The sequence below is a fragment of the Rutidosis leptorrhynchoides genome, chromosome 2 (assembly GCF_046630445.1).
Source record: "Rutidosis leptorrhynchoides isolate AG116_Rl617_1_P2 chromosome 2, CSIRO_AGI_Rlap_v1, whole genome shotgun sequence".
Classification (NCBI taxonomy): Eukaryota; Viridiplantae; Streptophyta; class Magnoliopsida; order Asterales; family Asteraceae; genus Rutidosis; species Rutidosis leptorrhynchoides.
The window spans coordinates 96,819,822-96,844,393 of record NC_092334.1 but is presented as its reverse complement, the minus strand read 5'-3'; the positions used below and the strand labels follow the sequence as shown (position 1 = coordinate 96,844,393).

Below are 24,572 nucleotides of genomic sequence, written 5' to 3'. Positions count from 1 at the left end.
CGCTTCCCGTCGGGGCTCCATTTTGAATGCGAGTTAAAAGAAAAAGTCTTGATCTATTTTGTAGAAATAATTTTTTTTCGACATCTAACATTGAAGGGTTGTTCCTTTTATGAAAGTTGTTTCTTTTAGGGTTTTTTTTTTTTTTTTTTAAGTTAGTTGATCTATTTTTAAAAAAAATGTTTTTCGACATCTTTTGGTAGCATTGAAGGGTTGTCCATTTTATGAAAGTTGTCTGTTTTATCGTTGAGGAAGAAAAGAGAGAAAAAAAAGAGTTTGTTGATTTTTTTGTAAAAAAGAATTTTTTTCGACATCTTTTGGTAACATTGAAGGGTTGGTTCTTTTACGAAAGTTGCTTATTTTATCGTTGGGGACCAAAAAAAGAAGGTGAAATGACGAAAATACCCCTGGTTACTATTGGTAAATAGTGAAATAGTATTTTGTCTATTAGTATATATAGAAATTTCGACATCTAACATTGAAGGGTTGTTCCTTTATGAAAGTTGCTTCTTTTAGCCTTTTTTTTTTTAAGTTAGTTGATCTATTTTGTAAAAAAGAATATTTTTCGACATCTTTTGGTAGCATTGAAGGGTTATTCATTTTATGAAAGTTGCCTGTTTAATCGTTGAGGTAGAAAAGAGAGAAAAAAAAAATTAGTTGATTTTTTTGTTAAAAAAAAAAAATTTCGACATCTTTTAGTAACATTGAAGGGTTGGTTCTTTTACGAAAGTTGTTTATTTTATCGTTGGGGACCAAAAAAAAAGAAAAAGATGAAATGACAAAAATACCTCTGGTTACTATTGGTAAATAGTGAAATAGTGTTTTGTCTGTTAGCATATATAGATATAGAAATAAAGGGAGTAAGAAAATGTTAGGCCCAAGGTTTAAACATGAGTTAGCAGACACTAATCAGCATCAAATTATTGGACTAGCTTTGCACATTCGCTATAAGTTTAGTATGTTATGTTATTTAAATCTTATCTGGGCTCAATTTTTTTTTTTTACAACCCTCGCCAAACATTTTTACCCGCATACCAATTTTTGGCCATACTAACTAGTTAAACAGGTTGGAGTTGCAAAGGTGCGAGTTTAGGGTACCATACGGGTGGTTCGGTTCGTTCCGTCTTCAACAATCTGCTGCCCGCTACGCTTATACATCTTCAAATCTTCATTTACCCGCTAAAAATTAGGTCTATTTATTTTCAAATCCCTTTTCTACGAAATTATATATATCTAATCTATATCTAGGGTTTTCAGTTTCCCCTAAATTCCCCCTTACTAATGGCATCCGATTTCATTGAATTTCACAGGTTTCTCGAAAGTAGTACACTTAAGCAACAAGCTTCGTCGCTAATTCAATGGATCAACCAGCGCGATCGAAGCGACCGTTGGATCGTGATATTGATGACGTGGATACGAATCCTGCTAACAAGAAGTTACGATTGGCGGTTAATTTGAAGAAAGTGGCGGAGATTGTGATTGTGTTAGCTAGCATTGGTAAAATTAGGGCTGGTAGAAAACCTACATCTGTTGAAGTGAATATGATGGTTGAAGCTAGGGAGAAATTAGCTGAGATTTGTGAAGAGTTTAGTCCGAAAGATGTTTTTAATAAAGAGGCATTTGGTAAGGTTTTTGAAGAGCTAGGGCTTAATAGACTAAGCGAAATGAAGTTAGGGATTCGGCCCCCCAAAATGTCTATTTCTCAGAAATTGGAGCTTACTAAACTTAAGGTGACCTGCTTATTCACTTATGGTTTGTTAAGTTGATTAAGTGTTAATTAATTGTTATGAATTTTCAGCTTGATTGATTGATATTATTGGTAGTAATGTAGTATTGATAGCACTTTATATACTACAATGTGTTAGAATTGTGCCTGAATATTTGTATTTGGTCAAGAGTATTTCATCTTTGTAGTTTAATGATTGTGGAGTAGTGGCTATATCAAGTCTTAACTTTAGTATTATAGTTATCACGTTAGGTGATGTATGATTGTGAAGAATTGAGCAGTTAAGCTTGACCTTTAGTGATCATGTTTAATCATTTTATGATTACTATCATGTGTTTCTCACTGATGTATGGGCCACTTTTTTTGCATTTTATATTAGATGGAACAGTCTGATGTCGTCCCGCCACATTCGGCTACACCTAGATGGACAAGTGAAGTAAAGCCAGGGGATCCTGGTGTCTTGACCAGCAGTCATCTTGTAAGGTGTTCTACTGCTTCAGCTGTTAACCAAACTGGGAGACCTCAATTCGGATCTATTGAACGATCAAATGGTTGGTGTATTCTGCACATTTTTTTTTTCATGTTATGCTCAATAATAACCCATCCCTTTTGACTTGTATTGCTTTAGCTTATTATTTTATAAATTGTGATATTTTTCTTATCATTTGCAGCAGACTCGGTTGTAGATCAAAAAGTTTCCCTTGATAAAGCTGGATCAGACAAGGGGCCTTCTCTTTTGAAAAACATAAATCAACGTGCACAATCTTCTCCTTCTGTTGAAACCCATATCGAAATTGGTAAACTTGTTCAAAAAGTTTTATACCCTCATATTCCAGAGCATAAAAAATGGAATCCTCCTTCAAGGGACTACATGAACAAGGCATTGAGCTGTCAAACATGCAAAGTCATAATTAACGAGGTTGATACAGCACTTGTTTGCGATGCTTGTGAAAGAGGCTATCATTTAAGATGTTCGCAGTGTAATCTAAAATCAATTTTTGGAGAGGAGTGGCGCGAGTGGCATTGTGCAAAATGCTTGACCATCAGCAATGGTAAACCTATACCTCCCAAGTATGGTCGTGTTTTGAGAAACGTAAGTACACCAAAAGTGTCTTCCAGCATTGCAGGAGCTCAAACATCTGTAGAGAAGAAACCACAATCAGCTGATGAAATCTTGATCAGCGCGTGATGTCAGCAAATGGTAACCGTTTTCTGCAAAGTGTTTTTACTGAGCCCATGGAGAATAGCAATAGATCAACAGATAAACAAGTAGTTCAGTTGAAAGCATGCGAGTATACAAGCTATAAAATCCTAGTGCTTATGATTTTTTCTTGTTTCTAAATGTTAGTTGAAATAATTTGTTAGATGATCCGAGTAAAGTTTGATAGGCCTGTTTCTGTTCCTGTTTCTATTGTGTTATAATACTTGTCGACCCCTTTTTTTTAATGCTTTTAAAAGTCATCTGGCCAATATAATTTAGGTTTTATATAAGGAGCAATGTAGCAATGTTGTGTGTAGTTGATAATTTGATATAGCTTTGTCGCTTGAAGCAGTCAGTGATGGAGTTGAACATATTTATTGGGGCCGAGATTACAATAGCAATATTGGGGCCGAGAACACAATGGCATTATGACCATCAACCAAACTCACCTACTAACCTGAAAACCATGACCCTTCCTTTTCTCTCTAACCCTCTCCCTTCCACCACCACCACCACCTCCTCCTCCTCCACCACCACCACCACCTCCACCTCCACTACTTCATCCTCCTTCAACCCTGCCTCCATCTTTCTCTTCCAGCCACCCTAAACCAACCTCTGATCTTTTTTCTGGTAATAAAATTAAGACCATATACGTCGGAGGACTAAGTCCTGGTGTCAATCTTTCACTACTTTCAAGCACTTTTCGCAAATTTGGTCCCATCCAACGCATTTCATGGATACGAGACCGAAATTATGCTTTCATCAGGTACCATTACCGCTCTCAGGCGGAAGAAGCGAAATTCGAAATGAATGGTCAAGTCTATTATGGCAATCGGATGGTAGTGGGTTTTGCCAAAACCGAGATGAGACTGCCAAATTCTAATCTTGTGTTTAAGAAGGTGAATTTGTCAAGCCAAAATCAAATCGGTTTTTATGAACCCGATGAAGGAGTCGTTCAAAGCTTGGGGAGATCTGTTATGTTAATAGATCGACAACCTATTTGTAAAGACAAGGTCATCCGGTGGTTGAAAAACAGGAACATCTTTATTATCTCTATCAGCATATGGGGAGTGTATGGATGTATTGTACAATGTCTTAATTCGAAGATTTTTCTAAAGCTATGCAAGGTCCGGGCATGGGTCAAGACGAATTCTTAGCGGTCCAATCGATGGAAGATAGAAAGGGTATCTTTTCAAAGTTCACTTGGCTAAAACTACAAGGCTTACCGTACGAGTGTGGAATGGTCGATAATGTTATTGCTATAGCAAAGAGATACGGAAGTATGTTATGTGTAGACAAGTCGACCCATAGGAAATCACAATCGTGATATTCTTATGTCTTCATGGAATGTCAAGACCCGGGTGATATTCAATACCAAGTTGCAACTTTCAAAAACTCTAAATCTTATAGAGTTTGGGTGGAAGAAGACAAAACCCATTGTGTGAACGACACAATGTTTTCGGATTTAGATGTGGAAGAGTACAATTCTGAGGTGTCAAGATTGTTATCTGCTAGTGTAATTCCCGATCTGTTGCCAGAAGTAGAAACCCATTTTGATTCAGGTGAAGCACTACAGGAAGCTGGCAATTTAAGTTCAAATTTTCAATCTCCAATTTGCAAGGATACATGTGAAAAAGGGGTAAGAAAGTTGACTTTTTACCAACTTCATTCAATGAGGAGGAATTTGCCACCGATATGTACTACAATGTTTTGCAAATTTTCAACAACTTCCAAAATTGTAGTTCAAAGCCAACTAAAACCCCTTTAAGGGACAAAATGGATGTTACTTTTCAAAAAAGTAACATAGTGGATCCCTTGAATATGTCAAACCCCCCATCACTTGTACCTAATGAGGCCCCATTAGTCAACTCTCATACTTCCAACCAAGTTAACTCCCCTGCCAAAAATCAAACAAAGAATATCCATGGCCCAAATTCACAGTGTAAACGCCCTTGTTCCACTTTTCTTGACAATTTTAATAAAGTTAAAGAACTCCAAGCTCAAGAAATCGCCCCCGTTTCTAATGTTGCAAAAACAAAACTTACAAAAAGTGAAAAGAAAAATTTATTGAAGATGAAATCGGGCAATCTAGATAAAGAACCATTTGGTGGGTTGTCACAGGCTGATGACGACGGGTTAGATGGGCTCACGGATTCAATTGGTGATGGAAAACATCCTTATCATTCTAAACCTTATGCAAAACTTGTTAATTCAAATAAACAGGAGATTCAATTAAAAAAGTATTCCGAGTTTATTAGCGAGATGAGGCAATATGGAGAGCCCCCAACACCACCTCGTAAAAAGCGTCAATGAGTTTAGCTTCTTGGATTTCGAGAGGCCTCGGTTCTAAGGTTCGAGGCTACATAGTAGGTCGTATGGTTGCTACATATCACATCCACTTCGTAGATATCCAAGAAACAAGGTTAGTGATGTTCGAAAACCGGTTATGAATGTTATCTGGTAATATAACACATACTGAGGCGTTCTAGTGGGCGCTCTAGGAAGTGCGGGAGGTTTATTGTCTATTTGGCGTGATGAATTTTTCATGTTGCTCGACGTGGTATTTGATCTTAATGGATCGCTACTTATGTTGAGTTTTTTCCAACAAGTGTGAACATGTTAATCGTTAACGTGTATGCTCCGCAATCAGAGGTTCTAAAGCGCTTATTATGGAATCAATTGTCGATTTTGCTTACTGAATGGAATGGTCCTGTCTGCTTTCTTGGCTATTTTAATTTATCCTGTTTCCCTGATGAAAGTTTACAGGAAACTCAAGACGAGTTGAATACATTCTCTTTAGAGTGGAGTAATGGTATGAATATAAAAGCTAGCGAGTTTTGGGGTCTATTCGGGCCGGCTACTTTATGGTTAATATGTTTAGCAAGAAATGACGTTCTTTTTAATGGTAAGTATTCATGTTGGGCCATTTTAGTCACACGCATCAAGTCTAACGTTTTCCAATGACTCGTCAATGCAAAGAGATGCCCGAGTCATCAATACTGCATTAGGGCGATGCAACCATGGGTCATTCTACGATAACAATGGCGTAAAGAAGTAGTCTAGTGTTGTTTATGCTGATATTTTTAATATTTTTGTTTTGGCTTTAAGGAAGAATTTTGCTCACTATTGTCTTAAGGTTCTTGATTGAATGGATTTTAGCTAAGTCAATTGTACATCCATGTCAATCCACTCTTGTAATCTCGGGATGTTCACTGTTTCGTGAATAGCCTGCTTTTATTTTATTTTCAAGTTTTTTGCCACACAAAAAAAATACAAATAAGATTTTAGTGAATATACGGGCATATACATATATCATACACAAAAAGACGGAAGTAATATTTAAGCTCGTGATCCAAATAAATAGAATTACACGACTGAAGTATGAAAATATATTTGCATTAATAATCAAATATCTTTTGGATCAAATTACATATATCAAAGATAATTTTGAGTTGTATAAAATTTTAGTAATATATTATTTATTTATTTATAAAATTTATTTAAAGATGAAAAACTTAACAAAATAAAGATCAAATAAGATTTCTTCAAAAATAGTAAAAATGAAGTAATAACTAGAAACAAACTCATACATAAAGAACACCACTCAATTGAATCGGTCCACTTGATTAAGGTTAATCATAAATCTAATACAAAAATTGATAGATCCATCATTTTTATGCATTAATGCGTTGTGTTGTACAACTCGTCAATGCATAAAAATGACGGATCTATCAATTTTGTGTTGTCAAACAAATAAATAAATTAAAGTGTCATGTGTCATTTTTTTGGTAGGCAAAACTGCAGTGTTGCAAAAATTGGAAAACTCACTCGGCCGATTTTTCGGGGAGAAATCAGTTTGACCTCCCTGCCGAGAACTCGTGTTGGAATCGGTCAAAAAATCAGTCAACGACCAAAAATCGGTCAAATCTCAGAAAAATCGGTCAAATCTCGAAAAAAATCGGTCAAATCTCGAAAAAAAAAAATCGGTCAAATCTCAAAAGTCAACGAAAGTCAATCGTCGATAACTCCCCGAGTTCTCCGAGTTCTCGTTTTGGAGGCCCTGCCGAGAACTCCCCGAGAATCGATTTCTGCAACCTAGGGCAAAAGTAATTCATCAAAAAAGTATCAAATTAAGGAGTACGGAGTATTATTGTTATAACATACGCGATTCCATTTCAATTTCGATGACCCCATGATTTAACCATTTTTACGTTGATTTTCATTAATTATCATATCAAGAACAATAAATAAGATTGGAGTTATAATATAAACGCTCTCTTGATGTGTGTAACTACAGTAATAAATAATAAATGATTTACTAACATATAAGGAAAAGTAAACACTATAAATATGGACATGTAACTCTATTTCTCATCATTCCAATTTCGATTTCAACATATAATTTATTTATTTTAGTGATTTTAGTGATCGATCTTCGTAGCTATGGCTAAAATTATCACCACATTTCATATCATCTTCATTCTTCTCAGCGTTTCAGGTATAATAATAAATAATAATGTAGTAAAGTATAAAAGTGATTTAACTACTTAATTTCATAATCCATTTCTTATACTATTTCTTATATCTTTTGTAACGTAAAAAGAATGATATATTCTGTATAAAGTTCTCAACATACGGAATCAAGAAAATAAAACATTAATATGATATGCTTGTTAACGTTGTTAAATGGAATGTAATGCAGGCATGATGTTGGGGACATCAACTGCCAGAAATCATCAACCTGTTGAATACTGTCAAGAAAATTTAGGGAGATGTGGGGGAGCGGCAACCCATTGTATGATTGCGTGCCAACAAAGACATCCAGATGGGCAGGGAACTTGTCACAATGGTGAAGATGATGATTGCATATGTACTTACAAATGTGATGCATAGTTTTATATAAGAAACTACGTACAATGCAAATCTTCTAATATAGTAAATAAATGAATAATATCACGATCAATGTTTATTTATCATGTTTAACTTTGCAATGTGACTTCTAATTAAGCAAAGTTTTCTCTTCTCTTAACGTTGATATCACTTTTTATGTTTCATACACCGTCGAATTTCATATGGAACCCTTCGAAGATGAAGGTGTTGTGATGTGAATTGCACAACACATGATAAAAACCATTGATAGTCTGGTTAGATTTCCTTACATGAGGTGTAGGTGTTGGTGTTCAATACTCATTAGCAGTCAGTAGCGGATCCACAAGTTTTTTTTTTACGGATGCAACTCGTTAAAAATTTGAAAAAAAAAAAAAAAACATAAAACGGGGTAAAATGTCAAATTTTTAACATATAAATACAATAAACCGTCTAACCTTAACATATAAATGCAGTAAAAAAGATTTCTTTCGTTGGAGGCTGCAAACAGTGGCGGATCTAGGATTATTACTCAGTGGTGTCACTGGTTATTCTCTTAAAAGAAATATTTTGCCCCCGTAAAATTTTTTTTGGATCCGCCACTATCAGTGAATAGTGTATTTTTTTTTTTAACATATAAATACAATAAACCGTCTAACCTTAACATATAAATGCGGTAAAAAAGATTTCTTTCGTTGGAGGCTGCAAACAGTGGCGGATCTAGGATTATTACTCAGTGGTGTCACTGGTTAAAAACCAAAAAAAATTTACAAGATAGCTTAGTTTTTAATGTCACCCAAAAAAAAAATACACTATTCACTGATAGTGGCGGATCCAAAAAAAATTTTACGGGGGCAAAATATTTCTTTTAAGAGAATAAGATTAGAACAATTATATTAAGCAATTTTAAGATATTGGGGAGTGATATGTACACAACTATTTTTTATATGTACACAATTAAATATGTTTTAAAGTGATATATGTAAAGCATAATTAGTTGTGTATATAAAAAAATAGTTATGTACATATATTAATATTCTCAATATATATAATATATATGTAAATCATTCATAATAAACATAAATTTAAATTTATGAAAGTAGTTACGGAGTACCATACTCCTTATTTATACGTATTATTATTAATTTATTTTATTGATATAAAATTTGATTTGATTGATTGTTGATATAAATAAATATAAATAAAGTAATAATAATAAAAGGTTGAAAGAAGTCAGAATGTCAGATGAGCCATATTAGCCTACCACTACTTGTCTACTTTTCTCTTTCCTTCTGTTCCTTATCTTCTTCAATTGTTACCTGGTTATTATCTTCTTTAAACATTCAACCTTAAAAGGTATGCATCTTCCATGATATCTTCCATAAAAACATATAAAATTTCACAAAAATTAAAATTTGGGCACCGAGTGCACCTGAACCCGGTTGCCCTAAGTTGAATCCGCGTTTTTTCAGTGGTGTCACTAGTTAAAAACTCAAATATTATTCCACTACATCGCGTATTTCAGTGACGACATGTGCAACCACTCAACCATACTAGATCCGCCCCTGGCTGCCAACCCGGACTGCCCCTTTAATAGAACCGCCCCTGTTAGCAGCATATCTTGAGTTAACTAGTGAAAAATGTTAGTAACGGTCACAGGATAACCCGATTAGACCGTGTACATTTGAGTAAATGGGGATTAGACCGTGTACATATGAGTAAATGGGTAACCTGAACGGTGAAAAACTTTATCCGTTTACCCATTTACATCATCAAAATCGGACCAGTATGATCCCAAATTTGATAAAAACGCCCCGAACAAATGATAATATGTAGTTTAAATAAAACAGTCAGTATCTGTTTTTGCCATTCGCAGGAACCAAGTTTGAAAATATTCTTTTATTGACTTTGTAACTAAAATTTGTGTTTATTATGTACAGTATACATGTGGATGAGGTTCTATAAAGAACTAATCCGAGAAAGAATTTGAACTCATGTTTACTTGTGTAACTATATTTTATAATCTGAATCTGAGTAAATGATTAGCGTCTGAATCTATACTAGTTCCATACGTTATCGATATTATATCACATATGTTTTGCGATTTCATAAACATGATAATTATTACTATTGTTACTTTATAATATACTACATAAATGATCCGTGAAATTACGAATTTAATAAATTATCAAAAGTTTGAACATACTATTATGGAGAATACTTACCAAACTATAAGAAAAATAACCAAATTATTGAAGTTTATAAAATGCATATAGCAAATAATTACAACAAAAACGTACCACAAATATATTGTCCGGAACATATGCATCCGGAACATATGCATCCTAGCTTGGACAGAATAAATGAACTGTTTTCATTCTTCCACTACCATCTTCCAATTTTATCACAATTACTAATTTTCTTGTAATAAGAGCATATATTACAACATTTTATTAAGACGTATGTAACATAGTTAATCTCGTAAAAAGAACCAGTATTTGAATTCTAATAATAATAATAATAATAATAATTATTATTATTATTATTATTATTATTATAAAGTTTGCTTAAGAATTAATTATATATATTTTTTAATAATAATTATTAGTAATAACAAATTTCTTTTCAAATTTTTTAAATTAAAATATAATTATTATACGAAGATTGTATAATATACTTCAAATTTTAGACATGTGTTCATGATGTATTTTGTAAAAGATTGTACAGTTTGTTTTAAAGATTGTACATATGATCATGAAAATGTGTTATCATAAGGTCGTACATAATATTTCAAATATTGTATATATGGTCATGTGAGAGTGTCACCATAAGGTTGTACGTAATGCTTCAAATTCTATACATGGTGTTTACCATAAGATTGTACATAATGCTTCCCTTATTGTATAATTGTTTAAAATTTTAAAGTTTTTACATGTGTTCATAAGGTATTTTGTAAAAGACTGTATATATGGTCATGAAAGTGTTTTATCACAAGGTTGTACATAATGCGTCAAATATTATATATATGGTCATGCGGGTGTTTTACCATAAGGTTGTACATAATGCTTCAAATCTTGTACATATGGTGATGAAATGTTTTACGATAAGGTTGTACATAATGTTTCCCTTATTGTACATTTGTTTAAGATTTCTTTATTTTTATCAAGTATAATTAATTTTTTTTTACTGACATCATCAATCATGTCTTAAAAATTTTCTTTTTTATTTTAAAATTTTTAAAGCTTGAAAAAAAAAATTATGACATCTATCAAATTTGTATTTTAATTTATTGTATCGAGACGTATATACACTAAAATTCAAGAAACTCTTTATTTTCAACGTTTAGATTGAACTTGCTCGGCTCTATGTAGCCTAATCCCTGCACATAAATGAAAAGTAAACAAAAATTGTAACTTTATACTCTCTTGTTACAAATTTAATGGTCTATATTTTCTTTTCCGATACTTAAAATAATTGATTGTTTTTCGATTTCGATCGATTCGAAGGAAATATGTTTTATTAGTTGATTGTTTAATCATAAAATTTTTTATATTTTTTGAATTGCTTGTAATTGTTTATTGTACAATCAAATTCAGACAAAAAATAAAAAAATAAAAAAATAAAAAATTTAAGGTTCGTGTAGTGCAAACTCATTATACTATTGCAACCTTTTTTTTTTTTTTTTTGAAAAGCAAATATTTTATTAATACATCACAAGAATACAAAGTCAGAAGGCTGCAGTTTACATGCCTTCATCAACTCTAAAACCCAAATATATACACAGTCATTGTTGCTAAGGTAGTAACCATTGACCCTCAGTGGCGGATCCAGAAAAATTTTTCACCGGGGACGGATTTTTTTCTAAAATGTAGGGAATTTTTTTTGACAAAATATAGAGGTTTTGGGGCAAAATATAGAGTTTTTTGAGTAAAATTTGGAGGTTTTTGGGCAAAATACGAAGGTTTTAGGGCAAAATATGGAGGTTTTGGGGCAAAATATGAAGGGTTTGGGGCAAAAAAAAAAATTCCACCGGGGGCAAAATCGAAAAACTGAAAAAATTTGCACTAAAATTTCGAAATCCACCGGGGGCGGCCGCCCCCCTCCTTAACCCTTTGGATCCGCCTCTGTTGACCCTATTACACAAGAAAACTAGAAGGGTTATGCAATCAAGTATGCCAATCAATTTGCTTCGATTTACATCTTTTCACGATCCACTCATAGCTCATGACTTGTATCTCACTTAGTGGCACCGGACTCGTCCAACAATTATTTCTAAAAACCTTGTGATTTCGGTTTTTCCAAATTAGGTAACCACGCGTTCACTCAACCGCTTGCCATATCTTTGTCCCTAAAGTTGACATCGCACGATTTGCTTGACCTTTGAATAACTCGTTGATGCTCAAGTTTGTCACTCCACCAAATCCCCACCAATCATGAATCTTAGTCCAAATCTCAAGGCTTAAAGGACATGACAAGAGAGTGATCAACCGATTCAATCCCGCCATTGCAAATTGGGCAACGAACGGAATTTAAATCGATGCCTCTTTTATCCAATTCCTCTAAGACCGGGATACGTCTACGCCTCGCTCTCCACACTAAAATCTCAACTTTATTTGGCACAAAATTGTTCCTCAAAGTCTCCAAACTATTATTACCAACTTGAAAGGAATGAGAGTTAATAATACTAGTAAGAGCCTTAGTGAAAAAAATACCATTGCTTGCAAGCCTCCAAACCCATGAATCCACCTTTCCATTGTCGCGATGATGCTGGAGCAGTAGGCCTTCGAGTTGCAGCAGCTCACTAGCCAAACGGCCAGTAGGTTGCCAAATCCATTCCCATTTTCCCACTAAATGCATACCATCCCAGTTTGTACGAGTTTTGACAGTAGCTTGAACATTTGAGTCCAACCTTGATAGCCTCTTGAATTTGTCCTTTAGCGCACTATCGATTAACCACGGATCGTTCCAAAAAGAGATGGAGCTACCGTCTCCAATTGTCTTCGTGAATGAATTCCTGAAATTAATACCAAGGGAGTCTATGTATTCTCCCACGTTAACTATAGTGTTCCAAGTAGAATTATACAAACATGAAAGATGTGTCCCACCCAACCCTAAGTGCCCCGATGTCCCATAAATACTCGAAATAACTTTGACCCACAAGGAAGTGGATTTGATTTTAAACCTCCACCACCACTTGCCGAGCAAAGCTAAGTTTTTATATTTTAAAGACCCCAAGTTTAGCCATCCTTCCTCGAAGGGAAGGATGACCTCATCCCATTTGACCCGTGCAATTTTAGATTTACTTCCCGACCCGCCCCAAAAGAAAGAACGTCTCACGCACTCTAATTTTTTTATCACACTCGATGGGGCACGGAAGAGTGAGAAGAAGTACAATGGCAAGCTATTAAGAACCGAATTAATGAGAGTCAAACAACCACCAAACGAAACTGTAGGTGCTTTCCAATCCAATAACCTTTTCTCAAATTTATCAATTACCGGTTTCCAACTACTATATTTACTCATTTTAGCACCGATAGGAAGCCCGAGATATTCAAAAGGAAATGACCCGACATTGCACCCGAATAAACTAGCCGTAGGCTCAACAATACTCCCGTCAACTCCAATGCCAAATAACTTACTTTTGTTATAATTTACCTTCAACTCCGATGTAAGTTCAAAGCACTTAAGAAGAGACATGCGGTTTTCAATGTTTCTGTGATGACCCGAAAAATTTCGACTAATTTAAACCAATTCTCTTTATGATTTAATATTATGTAAATATACATATATGTATGTATATATATATATATATATATATATTATAAGATGTACAAGTAAAAACGACTTTCCTACAGTAAAACATTAATTGCTACAGTAAAAATGACTTTGCTACAGTAAAACACAATTTGCTACAGTGAAACCGTATTTTGCTACAGTGCTACAGTGAAAACACACTTTGCTACAGTAAAACACTATTTGCTACAGTAAACACTATTTGCTACAGTAAAACACTATTTACTACAGTAAAACACTATTTGCTACAGTAAATACTATTTGATGTCGACGAACTAGCAAACAGAAACAGAAAAGGCGGCCATGCGATCGCATGGCAAAAACACTGAAAACTCATGCGATCGCATGAGCTACAGTAAATCGAAAAGTAATATAAATACGCAGTTTGTTCGACGATGTTTTTCATATTTCTCTTAATATTTATATTTATATTATAATTATAATTTTAAATTTAAGTTTAATAATAATAAGGTATATACGAGGGTGTTTTTAATTCGGGTTTCAAACCGCTTTAAGCTAAGGAAATATTAGGTATTATTCGGGGTATTATTCTTGAATCCAAGGCCAACCATACAGTCATCTACCATCATTACGTCTACGCAATTTGCCTACAATATTGAATCGCAATATTGAACTGTGAGTTATAGTCTCCCTTTTTAAATACTTTAAATATTTTTGGGCTGAGAATACATGCAATTTATTTTAAACGCAATAAGACACAAGTACATACAAAATTCTACAATGAGTTAAACCGAAAATCCCTTAGCTTTGGTAACTAGTAGCTGCCAGTACATAGGATATGGACTGGTGGGCGCGAATAATTGTATATGGATCCATAGGGCTTGACATCCCCGTCCGAGCTAGAGCGCTAGCCTTTTAACGGACGTATGTTATTTGAGTTTAAGACACGTTGGTTTGCGCGTATTAAAACGAATGGGGTAATTATCACTATAGCGTTAAGTTTAGTTACCAGGGTGCTCTGTTACGTAGAATCTATTGATAAACTTTTGATGAAATCTTGTGGTCTATCTTTATATATGTTTATGACTCGAGCAATTAAACCTATAACTCACCAACATTCGTGTTGACTTTTTAGCATGTTTTATTCTCAGGTCCTTAGAATGCTTCCGCTGTGATGTGCTTGTTGCCTGCATGGAGTCTCTCATGCTTTGTACAAAGTTTATTGCATTCAAAATAAAACTGCGTTGTGTAATAAATAATTGGACTGTGATGTCAACCTGTAAATTAAAGACTTATGTATTTCGGGGTTTTGCTTATACCTAAGCATTTGCCCACATGTTTATAACTTTCTATGTTTAGAAAGTCACTTATTTTAATGAATGCAATATTTTATCAAAACGTATCATATAGAGGTCAAAACCTCACTGTGGAATCAATGATTAACGTGCCGCGTCAATAGCGATTTTGACGGGTCGTTATAGTTTCCTACACTCCAAGACCCGAAAAACATCGTATCGTCCGCATATTGTAGATAGAAAATGTGCACATTGTCTTTACTAACACGAACACCATCAAAAAGACAACTTTTAACCGCGGCTTTTGTTAATAAATTTAGCCCTTCCGCCGAAAGAATGAAAAGAAAGGGTGAAAGCAGGTCACCTTGACGCACTCCCCGTCCTAATTTGAACTCTTTTGTAGGAGAACCATTTACGAGGACGGATATGCTAGCCGATTGAAGACAAGAAATAATCCAACTCTTCCGTTTCTCACCAAAACCCATAATTCCCATTATTTCCATTAGAAATTCCCAACTCAAACAATCGAAGGCTTTCTCAAAGTCGACTTTGAACACGAAACTTTTCAAACGCTTTTGTTTAAGAAAATCCACCGTCTCATTTGCAATTAACACCCCATCAATAATGTTCCTACCCTTTAAAAAATCTCTTTGTTCATATCCTACAAGCTTCGGAGTAACTTTTCTAAAATAGGAATCCTTTATATACAAAAATTTAAAATAGGAATCCTTATGCGTAATGATAAATAAAAGTGATGCTAAATTTTTTGAGAAATTTGATCTTTATCTTATTTTTAAGCCTATTTATTTACCCTAATAAGAAACACAAAAACTGAATCACTTAATACAATCGGTCATAAGTCACTAGCTATACCGGGTGAAAACTTTTGAATGATACAAATAATACGAGTAACATTTTTATACGTGCAATTAACTTTGCTAACTAAAATAATGTTCACTTATCTGAATGGACTTTTTGAGAGGCTAATGATTCGTACACTATCAGAAATTCTAATACATCACTAAACATATTTTATAATGTTGTATTGTACAACTTTATTAAGCAGATTTACTACTGGTGTATAGATAAATTTTGATGGTGTATAAATTTCTTTTTTTAAAGATACGTACAATAACCCCACATTTTTAAGTTATAAATGCCATATTAAGTATCGAGCACAATAAATAGAATGCGAGTATGAACCTATTAATGACTAACAATAAGAAGAAGGAAAAAAAAAAGTGTAATTACTACAGTAATAAATTATTTAATTCATTATGGAAAGAATGAACATAATAAATATTTTTTTTTTTGAAAGGCAAGGTAATTTTATTGATATATAACAATGAGTACATCACGAGATGGGCATGAAACCCTTAAAGTATCACGAGAACTCGAAAAAAGAAAAACGACCTAGTTAACGGGCGGGAGCAGAGATTGCAACCCAACCCATATAAATTACAAGTAAAAGCTTGGCCTTGTTAGCCACATGTTCCAATCTATCTTGACTTCCTTATATTTGCACGAGATCCAGTCGAACGAGATAGCTTGAATTTCGCATAGGGCCACCGGGGCGCTCCAACTTTTATTTTGAAAAACCATATTGTTGCGGTTCTTCCAAATAAGACAGGAAGTGACCCATGTGACCCCTTGCCAAATTAAACCTATATTTGCGCTATCACGAACAAGTTCCACTAAAGATAATGATGCAAGACCTCCACGATTCCACCATTTGAACACACGGCACCAAATGTCATGAGCAAGTCGGCAAGAGAGAATCGAGTGTTCAACCGATTCAAGGCCATCATCGCACACGGGGCATCTAACACTATGAAGATTGATTCCCCTATTGTCGAGCTCAAGCCTAACCGGAAGACGATTCAATAAAAGATGCCACACGAAAAGTTCAACCTTTTTTGGCACTAAACCGTTACGACAAGTAGCTTCCCCATTGTTGTTGCTAATCCCAAGTACTTGCGCATCAATGAGAGAGGACAACTTTTTTACCGTAAATAATCCATTCATTGCAAGTGACCACTTCCAACTATCTTTTGTATCTCGGGACAATTTCACATCACGAAGGAGTAGTTTGAGATCATGAAACTCGCTGAGTGTACGACCCGATGGTTGTCTGACCCATTCCCAGATGATGTGATCTTCCCCCAAGTTGACCGAAGCATGATTATTGACAGACATGTATCTCCATTTCTCATCATTCCAATTCTAATTTCAATACATATTTTATTTATCTATCTATTTTAGTGATCTTCATAGCTATGGTTAATATAATCACCACTATCATCTTCATTCTTCTCAGTGTTTCAGGTATAATAATTATAGTATATATACTATATTACGGAGTATATAACACCTTTCATTATCCATTTCTTATGTAATATGCTACGCGTATAACATTATTAAATGGAATGTAATGCAGAAATTACAATGTTGGCTAATTCAGCTGCCGGAAATCATGAAGTTGCTGAGGACTGTCATGATAATTTAGGCAAATGTGACGGGGCGGCAACACAATGTATGTTGACGTGTCAAGAAAGACATCCAGATGGGCAGGGAACTTGTTTCAGTGACAAGGATAATGATGATTATTGCTTATGTACTTACAAATGTGAAACATAGTTTTATGAAACTACAATGCAAATCTCTTCAATTTTTTAACATAGCAGATAACTTAATAATATGATAATCAATATTTTATTATCAAGGTTAACTTTGCAAAGTAACTTCTATGATCTCTGTATTTACAAAGTTTATCACTTTGTGTTATGCTCTAAGCACGTAACAGCCCCCAAAAAAAAAAAAAAAAAAGGCCGGTATGCAAGTTTTAATAGACGTTATTAGCAACTCAAACATTTGCTGATGGATTAGTAAGCAACTCGAGAGATTTTTTAAGGTAGTCTACGGCAACAAAAACATCATCAAATGCCAATGCTCCAACAGCAAACCTGGCTGCTTTATGCGCTTCTGCTATTTTCTCAGGGGCGGGCTGGTAATTACTGTCATACTGATACGATTGTGCAGGGACTGGAACAGGTGCAGGTTCAGGAGCATGAACTGACCCGTTTACTGCAGTTGGGTTGTACTGACCTGTAGATGGGTAATCTGATGGTCGAGTAGCGGAAGGAGAGTAGGGTTGATCAGGGCCTTGATAATATGCTGTGGGATAATTAGCTGGAGCTGCTGGAAGGGTAGTTTCGGAAAAACTAGGATACGATTGGAAATTAGGATAATTAAGCGATGGATCTTGAGAATGGTAGTTTTGAGGAGGGATGTGATGTTGTGGTTCTTGTGAATATGATGATGAATGATGATAATTCTGTGAGTAAGTTGGATTATCAGAAGGATGTTGCTGATAATTATTGGATGGATAATTATCAGAAGGATGTTGTTGATAATTATTGGATGAATAATCATCAGATGAATTGGTTTGTGGTGGCGGGATGGTTGAAGATGGTGGGGGAAAATTCGAGGGTGCCGGTTGGATGGCTGAAGACGGGGGGTGGATGTTTGAAGATGGCGGTGGTATCTTTGATGATGGTGGAGGTGGAGAATTTTCCGGTGGTGGTGATACGGAACTATTTGTGAAATGCTGGGAATCATTTCTATCGTACGACCTGAATGAAGAATGGGATTCTGGTGCTTGTTTAGTAATTGGTTCACTACCGCTCGGTTCCAGGTCCTGCAATTGACAACGTTAAAATATTGTATATATTATATATTATATATTCATCAATAAGTTACAGCTCTTACATATCCACTGTTTGATGTATCGGACGGATCTTTATCACCGCCAGGTGGGCCCGGTACAGGTTTCCTTCCTTCTTTTATAGCTTTCCTTATATCTGCTGCTTTCCAAGCTGCGTACTTCTGTTTCTGCTCCAGCTATATAACAATCCAAATATAATTAATCAAGAATCAAGATTAACTTTGTTTCTTTCTCTTCCATTTATGAGGGTTGAGAGAATAAAACTGCTAATGGAAATAAACAAAAAACAAAAAACAAAAAAAGAAAAAAAAAAAAAAGAAAAAAAAAAGAAGTAGAAAAAGTATCAGATTGTTGAAAAGAAAATCTAGACTCACATCAGCTTGAACATCACTAAACTGGTTAAGGATCTCAAAGAAAATGCTGGCAGCATAAAACGTCTTAGCTGTATTGCTGCGACATGGTCAATATCGAGTATTAATATTCAATCAAAATCATCAGAAGTATTGATATCCAATCAAATTATCAAGATCCTTGCCATTTTCGCATATAGGCTAAAAAGGAGAGAGATAAAATCAGCGACTGAAGCTATATGATCTTAGATGAACATTGTTCGCTAGCTAAAAGAAATTATCCGTCGAGCCCACAAAGATAACGATTTAGGTAGTGGATTTTGGCCTTGGCAAACCCTTTTCACCTCACAATTATAAACCATATATAATACTGTGCTGTCCTATTATTTTAATACCAACTTAGAGCCTTAAAGAAGAAAAGTTATTCATCAAAAAACCCCTAAATACGGAACCTTGTGAGCTGTAGAGTATGACTGAAAAAAGAGTTCAGTATAAGACTGTCATCTTAACTTCAAACAGTCCATTAGTTATAGACTCACAAAGGCTCTACTTACACACGACTCATAGTTAATCAGTTAGATTACAAGCATAAGTGCATAACCAGTAGATAATACTCTAAAAGGTATTCTTAAAAGAGTGGACATTCAACAAGAAGTAGAACTGGATGCAAAAGTTAGCAAAAAGCCAAAAACTATATGATGCACAAACAATTATTCAAGCATACCAAGCATGACAAAGTAAGTAACCACAGCTAATTTCAAGTTTCCCAACGAGCAGCTAGCAGTCATTAACTTATCATATTAAACAATCAAGAACTATCAAACTCTGACACTCAATTCCAACCCTTTTCAAACAAAAAGTCATTCATAACAGATAAAAATCTAATCTTTATATAACTATTAACTAAATAAAATGTATCATAAGAAGCAAACTTATCGTACAGATCAGCTCTCCCAGCTCGGTCTTGCTTATCAGCTTTTGCAAAAACATTTGACGCAAATCCTTCAACGTGGAGATGATCATCAGGCCCCAACTGCAGTGACTTCTTATCCTGTAAATAATTAACAAACACATACGATAAGCACAGAACGAATATATTGATACCAAAAAAAAAAAAAAAAAAAAAAAAAACAAAATGCCTAGGCACTATATTAATTCAGGTGAAATTTATTACCAAGAACAATCGGTATACTACCATATAAACTCATAAATTTCATAAATTTAATTGATTTGTTTCAACACATATTATCTGAATTTTTTGATCTAACAATAAAAACATAATAATCCAGTCACTAAATTACAACCATCTAATAAACTTAATACAGCTCGCAATACCTAAAATCTTATCATACAATGAATTATCATCTTCATAATCAACAAAATCAAGTAATACAATATAATATTATATAAATAAATCTATAAATTAGGTTAAAAAATAAAGGGGACCTTTTCAAGCTGTTTCATGAGAGATACGAGCAAAGAATTGGTTGTTTTTGTTCGTTCACTTTGAGGAATCTTCAAACCTCGTTCCATCGCATACAATCGACCTATTAATTGCACTAATCAGTGAGATCATAATAGTTATAATAAATTAGGGTTTAGTAGTGAAATTGAGAGATGATCATGTACAGTAATATGCGACGAGTGGCTCGTGCTTTTGTAATTCATCGGCACGTTGAAGATATGGTAATAGTAGCTTCGCTGGTTCGTTTTCGTTCGCCATTTTTTTTTTAATAAATTCAAAAGTAAAATTAGAGGTTGCTGAAATTTGATCGAGTTTAATGTTGTTTCTTCTATGCAATAACGATGTTGCAATTTACGTGTTTAGTCCTTATAATACTAATATTTTATTTTTGTGTATACTTTGGACTAATTTTACAAAGACAATGAAACGACTCGTGTATCGGATCCACCATGGTGCAACCGACAACTAAAAAAAAAGCCTTGGGATTATTTTTGGCAAGATTTTCTAGGGTTATCCGCAACTAGGGATGGCAATGGATCGGATATGGATCGGGTGAGGCCGCATCCATATCCATTTATTTTTTTTAGTTTTCATCCATCCATATCCATATCCGTCGGGTGAAGCGGGTTAATGGATAATTATCCATATCCGTTTAAATTTATCTTATTTTTAACAATTATAAGCGGTGATTCATTATATACGATCAAAAGTAATATTTTTAATAGTTTATGCGACCGAAAGTCACATTTTTACTAATCTATATAACAAATATTCAATAAATAGCCTATTAAATGTGTAAAGGTATCGACATGTAAGTTGCTTACTTTTAGTTACATGGAATCACATTTAAACCACCAAAGTACGATAAATACATTTAAATTAAACAAAACAAAATATAAGAATAAAGTTATATTTTTAGAGAAAATATAACGAAAGATGAATATGAATATAATTAATGAAATATCACTACATAAATGATACTAATTTGAGTGATAAATTTATATATTTAGTTATTTCGGGTGGAAGCGGGTTCATCCATGGATGAAATTTTTTCGTCCATATCCATATCCATATCCGTATCTATTTAGATCGTCCATATCCACGAATAATTGGGTGGATCGGATAAATATCCACTGGATCGGGTATCCATTGCCATCCCTATACCGCAACTAACTCGAAATTACGTAATTTCATCAAAAACAGTACAAAGATATATGGTTATATAATAAAGACAAAATTACACCGATAGTCCTTCTGGTTTACAAAATATTTTGTGGATGATCCAAACTTTTTTTCATCTTTATAGTACTTTACTTTACACTTTTTGTGTGAATAGTTCAAATTTGTAACGTCCATTAATTCTCCTATGTTTCCTACTTTAACGTAATTTTATTATTTTAATATTTATTAATTTGTTATTTTAATACTAATAATAATTTTGGGGGTTTATAAAGGAAACCTCTCTAGTGACAACTTTAAGTCCCACTAGTGAGTAAAATTTCTGGGTAATGAGTCCCCCGAGCGAGAAGACATATAATCGGATGAATTGTACACATTGACGCATCCTCAAATAATAATTAATAATTAATAATAATAATAATAATCTATCTATCTATTTATCTATTTATGTTATAATAACAAAACTAAAAATAGATCATCTAAAATTCTAGCTATTAATACTGGCCTTCCATTTTCATTAATATCCATGATCTAAACCATTCAAATTTTTTGATCAAGATTATGACCTCATAATCACCTTCAATTCAATAATTGTCTATGATTAAATTACCCTTATATAATCCGAATTAGTGACCTCTCTTACGCTTATCCTAATTAGTAATTAGGTTCCTTATTCAGTATCCATCGATTCACATAATTACTTTTATCACAATTATACCATTTGAAAAAATCTTCACCATGAAATCCTTGATCTCTAACAAATATTTTTCATCGTTATATTTAGTTGTGGAAGTCACGATGAGCAATTGATTCTCAAATCAAATTTTTATACTTTCTCAATTCTGATTTCAATTGTAAAATAAATAAATAAAACCCTAATTTGATTTCTTGCCCTTATTTCGATAATCAATCATTCGATGTATATTACGTTTCAGTGTTTACTGCATGATTATATGGACGACGTATTCATAGCAGAAATCGAGGTAAGTATCTCAATCAATTAAGGTTTTTATTGGGTTTTTTTAATTACATTTCATATCTTGAATTTTTTGATTTTTTTTTTTTTACACAAATTGAACTTGACCATCATTTTGAAAAATTACTTAGTAATCAAAAATTGTGTCTTTGGGCCTTATATGAGTGTTCAGTATGTTATTGTACTAATTATTAACTTGTTATTGGAAATCGTTGTTAAAAGTTCTTAGTCATGATTTATTTTTTCAGTAGCTTCAATAATATATTAAGTTTGACAGTGTTACAGAATATGTAGATGGTTTGTTATATATGTTGTGTATGTTGTGATTAAGTGAAGTGTCAGAAAAGAAAGAACTGTGAGATTTAGATTTGTTTTTAAACATAGTATCAAAATACCAAAATGTGTTATTATTTAATCTGTATCTCTGTTATTGAATTTCAAAACCTGGACGTTGTCAAGTATGTAATTTTGAACTGATACAACACTTAATATATTTATTTAGTTATTATCATTATTTTTTCAGGATTTCATAGTTCACAAAAAGCAACTCCAACAGAGAAGCTAAATGATACCAACGAAAAAAAAATGCTACTCCGGATATAACAAAAAGTTAGTTATATTACTACAAATAAATTGCATTACATTTTGTATTTAATTTATGTCACATATTATCTCAACAATTGAAAAACTGCATTTATATTACAGATTGTGACTATTCGACCACAAGTAGTATTATAAGTAAAAGACGTGGAAGGCCTCCAAAGTACCTTTCAGAAAATTACTTCGATTTGCCTAGCAATTATCAATCACAATGCGAAGATAATACATCAGGTAACTTTATTTAATAATAAGGAATCCCAAATACCTTATAGTATTGAATATATCAACATTAACTAATTCATTATGTTTAATACATTTATCTTACCTTAGGAAGTTCTACACTAAAAAACATATCCAACAAGAGGGAACAAATTTCACATCTTACAAGAACGCTACAAACAATGGGTAAGGAAAATAATGACATTATGTTTTCTATTCTTATGTATCGTTTAATGTGAGAGGTGTCTGTTAGTATTAGAATTATATATGTTAGGATTATCGTTTAATATATATTGTTTTGTTTCTCTGTTTTGATTATTCATTCAGTAAGCTTTTAGTTAGCTTTATTATTCAGTAGTGTTATATGAATTACTTTCCATTTCTAATCTGTTATACAGATTGCTCAAAACTTGAATTGTAAGGGCATTGTTTGTGTGTTGTAGCTCCTCTTTTTATCGTCTTCAAGGTTGTTACCGCGTTGCGGTAATTAAAGGATTGATTATTGCATCTTCGTGTTTAGTTTATTGCATCTTATGTATTTATTGATTATGAGTTTTACCATGGTGTGTGTGTTTATACAGGTTTTCCCCTTGCCTTTCAGTTCAGCCTCTATTATTGTAAGGTGAGCCTGATATTTTGACTTTGTAGTGAGATATCACCTTATGAAAAACAAAGAAGTAGTATATTTTATTAAAGTATGTTAATAAATTAGACCATATCCCTACTTAAGTCATCTGAAACAAATCCTCTTTTCTTAGTTTTCCATTGGGCCTGAACCAATTTACATACATTTGATATGATGTGCTAGATTACTTTATTGTCATTGGGGCTGTTAGTCAGTCCTTTCCTAAATCATTAGTCGGTTGTTGGTAGTTTATAAGAGCATTTGTCGTCGTTCATGCATTGAATATGTTTTGATGATTGTTGAAGGTTTATATAATGGACAACGTACTAATTCTCGGGGAACTTCAAGGGACAAGCAAGAAGATAGTGGCCCGTTGTCACACCCCCAAAATGGACCAGGGGTAATTGTGACCAATCATATCATAATACAGTTGTATAAGCGAGAACGACTCTAAATGAGACGTTTTATTTATTAAATAAACAGCGGAAGCATTATTCAAAGTTTTACATCATAAGAGTACAGTAAATGGAAAATGTCTTAAACAAAATGATAAATATGAATGATGGACTCCATGCAAGCAGCAAAGCATACATCA

At 33.6% G+C, this 24,572-nt stretch overlaps 3 protein-coding genes across 4 annotated transcripts; 1 reads left to right on the top strand and 2 right to left on the bottom strand.

Annotated features, from left to right (window-relative positions):
• Positions 1–1,021: 1,021 nt before the first annotated feature.
• Positions 1,022–3,185, top strand: LOC139891196 (uncharacterized). Of its 2 annotated transcripts, none has more exons than XM_071874148.1 (4): positions 1,022–1,187; positions 1,308–1,727; positions 2,103–2,274; positions 2,398–3,185. In XM_071874148.1, exons 2-4 carry the CDS (start codon positions 1,356–1,358, stop codon positions 2,910–2,912), a joined length of 1,059 nt encoding a protein of 352 aa, XP_071730249.1. In that variant the 5' UTR covers positions 1,022–1,187; positions 1,308–1,355; the 3' UTR covers positions 2,913–3,185. The 2 variants fall into 2 exon arrangements, with proteins under 2 accessions (XP_071730249.1, XP_071730248.1); XM_071874147.1 differs by having other exon boundaries at positions 2,395–3,185.
• Positions 3,186–16,297: 13,112 nt separating this feature from the next.
• Positions 16,298–17,035, bottom strand: LOC139888106 (uncharacterized). Its single transcript, XM_071871140.1, has one exon. The coding sequence runs from the start codon at positions 17,033–17,035 to the stop codon at positions 16,298–16,300; it is 738 nt and encodes a 245-aa protein (XP_071727241.1).
• Positions 17,036–17,638: 603 nt separating this feature from the next.
• Positions 17,639–20,700, bottom strand: LOC139891195 (protein HOMOLOG OF MAMMALIAN LYST-INTERACTING PROTEIN 5-like). Its single transcript, XM_071874146.1, has 6 exons — positions 20,543–20,700; positions 20,360–20,460; positions 19,855–19,964; positions 18,938–19,013; positions 18,608–18,739; positions 17,639–18,536 (listed from the first exon to the last, which is right to left on the bottom strand). Exons 1-6 carry the CDS (start codon positions 20,634–20,636, stop codon positions 17,703–17,705), a joined length of 1,347 nt encoding a protein of 448 aa, XP_071730247.1. The 5' UTR covers positions 20,637–20,700; the 3' UTR covers positions 17,639–17,702.
• Positions 20,701–24,572: the final 3,872 nt, after the last annotated feature.